This window comes from Physeter macrocephalus, chromosome 2 (genome assembly GCF_002837175.3).
Source record: "Physeter macrocephalus isolate SW-GA chromosome 2, ASM283717v5, whole genome shotgun sequence".
Lineage (NCBI taxonomy): Eukaryota > Metazoa > Chordata > Mammalia > Artiodactyla > Physeteridae > Physeter > Physeter macrocephalus.
The window spans coordinates 59,112,630-59,120,985 of NC_041215.1; the positions used below are offsets into that span (position 1 = coordinate 59,112,630).

The following is an 8,356-nucleotide window of genomic DNA, read 5'->3' on the forward strand; positions in this document are numbered from 1 at the left end:
ACGAACCCGCGTCCCCTGCATCGGCAGGCGGACTCTCAACCACTGCGCCACCAGGGAAGCCCAGGAGATGTACTCTTAAGAAATAACAAAATGGTCTAAGTCTCTGTGAATATTTATATGTGCCCTACTTAATTTCCAGGGTAACATACAGGATCTACCACCTGCTTATCAAATACAGCATCAAAACAATGCACGTTTAATAAATATCAATCGCTCCTGTTTTAAACTGAGCTCATTTTTAAAATTAATTTTTATTGGAGTATAGTTGCTTTACAATGTTGCGTTAGTTTCTGCTGTACATCAAAGTAAATCAGTTATACATATACATATATCCACCCATTTTTAGATTCTATTCCCATATAGGTCATTACAGAGTATTAAGTAGAGTTCCCTGTGCTATACAGTAGGTTCTTATTAGTTATCTATTATTTATATAGTAGCGTGTATACGTCAATCCCTATCTCCCAGTTTATCCCTTACCCCCACCCTTTCCCCCTTGGTAACCATAAGTTTTAAACTATAAGCTATTTTTAAAGACCAATGACATGAAAATTTAGAATGCTAGAAATGCCAAATCAACTATGACATTAATAAGTACAATCATATTACCTCCTTAGCAGACACATAACAGCCCACTGACCACAGGCTGAGATGGTGGGAGTGGACCTCTTCTGCAGGTTAGTATTCCTGAGTGGCCTTCACAGATGCAATTAATGGTGTGTTATGCTAACTTTTTTTAGTACGAACTTTTTTTTTCAAATTAGAATAGGAACTTTGAATATTTCAAATGTTATTATGCACAAATAGTACAGATAGCATCATGTAAAAGAATCAAACTAGACAGAAAGCTAGCTTTTTAAAGAAATGAGTTATGCTTAGCAAGACACAGATTATAAATAGTATGCAACTAAACAGAAAAACCTGACATAGGAATAATAAATAACACTTTACAGACACACAAAGAAGTAAATACAACACACAGTCCCATAACACAATGGCGCAAACATTTCTTTTTGTTCCATGTCCATAGCAGCAGCAGATAACTCTTTGAAAACAGAAGCAATATTGAATAAACTCCAGCTGTCTTTTGCACCCAGAAATTCTTTCTATCCTCATATGTAATGACTCTTTCATCATTTTCAAAAGTTCGGGGCATGGCATATTTGATAAATGCATCTTGTCTGATGTGAGTTACCACAGTAACTATTCTTTTTTTTTACTTAACAATTATGTTGTGTCAAGTCATCTAGATTATGCATCCATATTCTAACTTTTCTCCTTGGTGTCTCCTTCACACACTCCTTTCCATACCAGTTTTCGTAAATTAACATGAAATTTGTTCATCCAAACTCATTCTGAATTCAACCACTTACTGGCTGAAATTTCAAAAAGGTTTCAGAATACTGGATACTGATAAATATAAATATTCAGTTCAGCTGGGAAACACAGAAAAGGTGTAAAGTTCTGGAAAAGATGGTGTTCATGGGGCTTCCCTGGTGGCGAAGTGGTTGACAGTCCGCCTGCCAATGCAGGGGACACGGGTTCATGCCCCGGTCCGGGAAGATCCCACAGGCCGCGGAGCAGCTGGGCCCGTGAGCCATGGCCGCTGGGCCTGTGCGTCCGGAGAAAAAAAAGATGGTGTTCATGAATGGCTCATGGTACCTGCATCTATATGCCTGCATCATATATGGCATGCATGCACAATTTAAGTTGTGCATCTAAGAAAATATAAAGCATGATCTGAGAACAAAATGAGTTCTTTAATGAAGCCTTTTAATAATCATGTAAGTCAAAGAAATCTTAACAGAAATTTAAAAGAAATGTTAAATTTTGCTTGCTGAGCAACAGGAACAGAATCAGTACCTCATCTGTAGAACTTCTGACACGCCAGGCACTGTCCTAAATCAAAGGATTTACACTTACATAAAGGATTTAAGCTTTATATTTACAAAAGCTTATGAAGAACAGAACTCCCCTCATATATTTAATGGTCTCTTCATTATGTTATAAATGAACTAAAATGTATGTGTGAAATATCGGTGTTTAATTGTCCTGGTGAACACTAATTGTTTAGACAACATTTTTGACAAAGATGAATTTTATAATGTTATTCATAGACCATAGAAATTTTAATACTATGCTTTAAAGCTTTCTTTTTTTAAATTTAAAACTTTTCTTAAATTTTGAAAAATGTTCTCAAAAATGCTCACCTGCATTGGAACTCCAGCTGATGAAGGTGGGTAATGTGCTGGATGATGAATCTTTGAATAGACTGAATAGACTGGTGCTTCATTCATCAACTTGTTATACAGTTCCAGAGCTTCCAAGACTTTTACATTCAATTCAGACAATTCTGAATGCTTCCTAACATAGAAGGGAAGCACTTTAATACTCTTCAAAGTTTCTAAGCATATTTGTAATTTTTAGCAACATAAATTATTTTTAAAAATTTATCACATTTTCTACTCATATTTTAAAAGGTTCTTTATATATATGAAAGTACATTCAAAAAGGGAAAATGGGAGTAGGAATTATTTAATTCATGTAATGTCTAGGCTGATATCCTTTCCACACCTCATAAAATGCAATCAATTCATAATTTTGGTGCCAGGAGAATGTTGTTTCTTATGTTACAGGTCTCTGTTGGAAATTCAATTACGAAGAAGAGTAATTTCTAAATTTAGGAAGAGTCCAAGCCTTAATTAAAAATCTTAGTAGAAGAAAGTCCTCAGGCAAGGCCCAGAGCCTGCTATGACATAAAATATGACTGAGATAAAAGCACATTCACAAACAAAATCACACACATTTTCATTTGCTCATACTCATGAAAGGATCAACTAAAAAAAAAAAAAAAGACTAATTATCCTTGAAAATGCAAATGAAAAAACTAGTCTCTACTGCTTGTTTGCTGGTTTCTTCCGAAAAAGTGAGTGAAACCAGGTCCAAATAAGAACATTTTCAAATTTGCATCGTCAAATCTGCCCAAGGAACTCCAAAGCAAATCCTTTTGACTTGGTACAGTTTTGCCTGTTACCCTGGAGTAATAAAGAACTCCCTTTGCAACTGACAAGTTCATAAAAGTTGAAGGGCCACTTTACCTGGCCTAAAGCATCCATAAGTTTGTTTATTAAATGTAGCTTTTTAAATATGTCCACAGAGAGACTCGAGAGACAAGAGGCAAACGCAGGCAGCCAGACACAGGTCTCCCAAATATATGACCTGGACTGAGTCCTGTCAGGACTTGTCACCTTTCCTCTATCAGAGACTTATGTCTGAAACAAACAAAAAGTGCTGTTTCCTCTCTTGCATGTGTGACTGTATAAAGGAGGTCAAACTCTATTTTCAGAAATACCAGTTATAAATCACACAGGAAGCTTCAGAAATTAGTGTCCATGCTAACAAATTTGTGACTAAGAAGTAACCATAGGCAATTGGTCCACATAACCCAGCATACTGATGAACACCAGGAGAACATAGAAGGGCAGGATGACTGAACACATTTGAGATCACCTTCCAGGATTTGAGACATAATACCAAAGAAACAATAAATTTTAACTAAACTGTGCCCAACACTATCCTGGGACAGAGAAATTAGGCAGAAGGTGTGGTCCTCTCCTTCAGAAAGACAACAACTTACTAGGGAGACAAGGCTAAGTACCTGAAAAATAGCAAATGATGTAAGATAGCATATATTTGAATGCAAAATTAAATGAAGTAGGTAGGGAACAGAAGAGTTTAGAGGAGGGGATTAATTTGACTGAAAAGGCTTTAGGGAGAAGCTGGGACTTAAGTTGGCACCTGAGGAAGGATTGAGAGGCCAAGCAAAAAAAAAAGAAGACTAAGTCAGGTCAGTGGGACCGTGAGAATTAAGGCAAGTGAAAGGAACGAGAAAGGTACACGAGGGAAGAATGAAAAGGGCAATTTGATTAAGGTGGTAGAAAATGGTTTTCCAAAGGTAGAAGGAAAGAACGTTAGAACAGCCTGGAACATAGTTAAGTTCAAGCTATGGATCTCTCTTCAATAACTCTATGTACACTTTTTTTGGATCAATTTATATTGTTTACACAATATAATTTCCTAGTGTGATAAATGCTACAAAATTTCATTCTGTACAATGACAGACAGAAATGAAACGTAAAATTATAAATTCTGACAATAAAGTTGTTTTTCTTTTAAGGAAAAACTGACAATGATCCATTCAAGGGAAGAAGCAATATTTTATTCATCTCTGAATGTTTGACAAAGGTAAACAGTCAATAAAAATTTGCTGCAGAACAGCAAGCATTTTCCAGAACAGGAGATGCATCTGCAGTTAGTGGGCATGGAATGGAAAATGCCAGCTGGCCTATTCAGGAACTGAAATTGAAGAGAGAACTGGTTAACAGGTGAGCTTTCACTCAAAAAATTAACTCATATCAGAAAATATCACTCTAATTTTTAATTGTTCTAGACCTTTTTCTCTGAAGATATTCTTTTTTATCAACAAAAATAAAATTATACTGTCATATCTTTGGTTTTTTTCATTATATAGCATGACATCTTTCCATGTCAATAGATATTTATCAATGGTAATGCTTTTTATTGTAGAATGTATGGATGTAGAATATTTTTTAAACCAATTTCACATTGAAAGACATTTTAGGGCTTCCCCGGTGGCGCAGTGGTTAAGAATCCACCTCCAATGCAGGAGATACAGGTTCGAGCCCTGGTCCTGGAAGATCCCACATGCCGCGGAGCAACTAAGCCCCTGTGCCACAACTACTGAGCCTGCGCTCTAGAGCCCGTGAGCCACAACTACTGAAGCCTGCGCGCCTAGAGCCCGTGCTCTGCAACAAGAGAAGCCACTGCAATGAGAAGCCTGTGCACTGCAACAAGAGTAGCCCCCACTCGCTGAAACTAGAGAAAGCCCCCACGCAGCAACAAAGACCCAATGCAGCCATAAATAAATAAATAAAAATTAAGGGGGGAAAAAAGATATTTTAGTTACTTTCAAGTTTGTTATAAATAACACTGTGAAGAACACTCTAAAAGGTAAATCTTTGCATAAATTCCTATGTATTTAGTATTGCTGGGTTAAAAGATATAGACTATGTTTAGGCTCCAAAAATGTTTATAATAATTGCACCCCTATGGGACTTCCCTGGTGGCGCAGTGGTTAAGAATCCGCCTGCCAATGCAGGGGACACGGGTTCGAGCCCTGGCCAGGAGGATCCCACATGCCGCGGAGCAACTGAGCCCGTGCACCACAACTACTGAGCCTGCGCACCTAGAGCCCGTGCTCCGCAACAAGAGAAGCCACCACAGTGAGCAGCCCACGCACCACAATGAAGAGTAGCCCCCGCGTGCCACAACTAGAGAAAGCCCGTGCGCAGCAACGAAGGCCCAACGCAGCCAAAAAAAAATTAAATTTAAAAAAATAATAATAATTGCACCCCTAGCCACACCTAAGATAATACTATTTTTCTTTTTAATCTTTCCCATTTGATTATTCACTGACCATTAACATGCCTTCAATGAAACCAAAGTAACAGATGTATAGGTAGATATTCAATGCTTTCTCCAAAATAAAGACCAATAAAATGTGATGAAACTGCTACCATCATTTCATTTACTGTGACAGGGATTTATTTTTCATTTCTGTAGAAAATACAACAAATTTACAAAAAAAAAGTCCCAGGGAACAAAGATTATAATCTTCAGTGACTAGAAAAAATCTTGCTGCTACTACTCTTCTCTGGTAAAGGCAGATAAGAAGTAAAGTAGTTCCTGTTCTTGTTGTGCTGTTTTGTACACAAGTTCAGTGAACAGAAAGGGAGGATGGTGGAACACTAAAGCCTTCTCCCTTGTCTGCCATTCACTATGGCTGCCCCCTCTGACTTCAGATAGAAAGCTCTGAGGAATAAGAGAAGGAGCAAAACTAAATTAAAAATTCAAAACCCTGACAGTCTGTCTTTCAGTGCTACTATTTTTAAGGAAGTGTAAGACTAGATGGGATAATGAAATTTAAAGGACAACAGAGATACAGAAATACAAGGAACAAAAATGAGAACAGAAGGTATATACACTGGATTTAGAGTCACAAACACATAGGAAATTTCATTTGTAAGTTTTACAACTACTACTTCTCATTATATAACAAAACAATGCTTGCCTAAGATCCCTACTCTCATTTTTGTGCTTTATTCTTCATGACTCATTATCTCTCAACTCCAGCCCAAGTAGGAAAAGGAAGACTGGCACTGTAAGAGCTGGAGTCTATCATTCTGCGTGTAATATATTGCCATGAAGAAAACTGCACCAAAATCAAAAGTACCATTCTGCTATTAGTTTGTAAGAGTTTTGGAAACTGAGAAACAATTTCAAAAGATTGGAACAGTTCCACAAAAACTCCCTAGCTTAAAGTTCTGCCAAAAACAAGTAAACTTGGGAAAACTATATTTGTTATTTCCTGCATCAAGAATCTCACCTATCAATCTCTTCAAGTTTTTCATCTATCATTGGACCCATCCGTTGGCAGATATCTGTAAATACAAAAATATTTTAAAATCTTGAAACTAAAAACCAGTTTAAGTCAATTTCAACAATTTTGAACAACAGAGCACCAATATGCAACACCATGCAAAATACAAAGAGAATTAAGTTTATGCTAGAGAAGGGACTATAAAAGACCAAATTTAATACTACTCAGCACCAACATTAATATCATGTGACCAAGGCAAAGTCAAAATCAGAACAGAAATCCCACCATGTTCTCTGGAAGTACTAAGTTTGCAGACTGAAATCTGGAGTTACCTCAAAAATCTTAAAAATACCTAGAAAACTATTATTAGCAAAAGTAAAAGGAATTAGATTAGATATGAACATTTTTCATTTATTTAAGCCATTTCAAAATAAAACATTTTACATATCTCCAAATGTAAACACTGATACAATAGCACAATATTCTACATTCATAACCAGGCTTTCTTCCATAAAAAAATTTAATAACATTTATCCATTTATCACAGAGATTTTTCTCCCAATGGATTAAAAAAGGCATAAAGACATTTGTTTTAATTGTTTCAGATTTCTTGGAGACTAAAAAGACACATCAGCATGTATCAAATAACTGCATTACAAAGTTAACACAGATCATGTATAATTTTGACATTTAAAATTATAACACAAGAGAATTAAAAGAGGAATAAGAATTTCTAACATTTTGACTCAATTAATATGCTGTTATTTCTAATTCTGTCCTTTTTTGGACTGCAAATTTCACTAGTGATATTACAGAAAAGCGAAGACTTCTTCACTGGAAAGGATAGGCAGTTTTATAGCAACATCTTCTAAGTAATATGTTTACTCATTTACTATACCAGTCTATTTCCCACCAGAGATTTCTAAACTCAGGAAGCAACCCAAGGCAGAAGAAATTTAAGACATTATAAATAGCTAAAACATTAAATGACATTAATCACTAATATTCACTTAGTACCTTCTAAGTCCAAGAGGTCTTGGGAGTCTGGTTTTGAATCCATTGGATCTATACTCTGCAGTACCTGCAGGGCTCTATCCATCTTATCCTAAAAAAGTAATAGGACACTTTACAAAGAGTTTTAATTTCAATGATAATAAAAATTACTCTTTCCAAGCATTCTCAAGGATAATACATTTTAAGTCTCGACAGTTTAACCATTAAACAAAAGAAGGATCCTACCTCATCTATATAAACAGGCTCAGGCTCTGATTTCTTAATTTCCTCCTCCTCATCATCAATTACATTCAATTTGTCCACAGCTGCTATGGAAACAAAGTAAACTTTAAGTTCCTTAGTATTTACTTTGGTATTTTAGTCATTAATTTATAAGTAGCCTGTGATTATCCATAAGAAAATGGAAACCCTTTAAATAATCATCACATTTCATAATCAATATACATTATTACGTATGTTCACTCATTCATGCCACAACCATTTATTTAGCCCTTACTACGCGCCAGGCATTGTTCTAGGCATTGGAAATACACCAGTGAATAAAGCAGACAAGAATCCCTGCCCTGATGGAACTTAATTCTAGAGGAGCAAGTAAGCAATATTCATGGGAACTGTCATTACAGGCACTTTCCTGAAAACTGAGTGTTATCACTAGGGTGAAAATATATATATATATATATATATATATATATATATATATATAAGAGAGTAGACAGAGTATTATCTAATTAGCTAATTTCAGAGTTAAATCTATGAACTCCTTCTATACTTTCCTTGCTATAAAAAATTATTTTCTAGGGGCTTCCCTGGTGGCGCAGTGGTTGCGCGTTCGCCTGCCGATGCAGGGGAACCGGGTTCGTGCCCCGGTCTGGGAGGACCCCA

The 8,356-nt window shown here is 36.1% G+C and overlaps 1 protein-coding gene across 4 annotated transcripts in view; it reads right to left on the bottom strand.

Annotated features, from left to right (window-relative positions):
• STAM2 (signal transducing adaptor molecule 2) overlaps nt 1–8,356 on the bottom strand; it is a 57,725-nt gene that overhangs the window by 2,725 nt on the left and 46,644 nt on the right. The window contains exons 9-13 of one of the 4 annotated variants that reach the window (XM_024122261.3): nt 7,700–7,779; nt 7,478–7,565; nt 6,467–6,521; nt 2,211–2,364; nt 1,864–1,899 (exon numbers count right to left, since the gene is read on the bottom strand). In XM_024122261.3, the coding sequence (XP_023978029.1) occupies nt 1,864–1,899; nt 2,211–2,364; nt 6,467–6,521; nt 7,478–7,565; nt 7,700–7,779 (413 nt within the window). Of the gene's footprint in view, nt 1–1,863; nt 1,900–2,210; nt 2,365–6,466; nt 6,522–7,477; nt 7,566–7,699; nt 7,783–8,356 lie in introns of all 4 variants that reach the window. The other 3 variants (XM_024122260.3, XM_024122264.1, XM_024122263.2) reach the window with 3 other exon arrangements.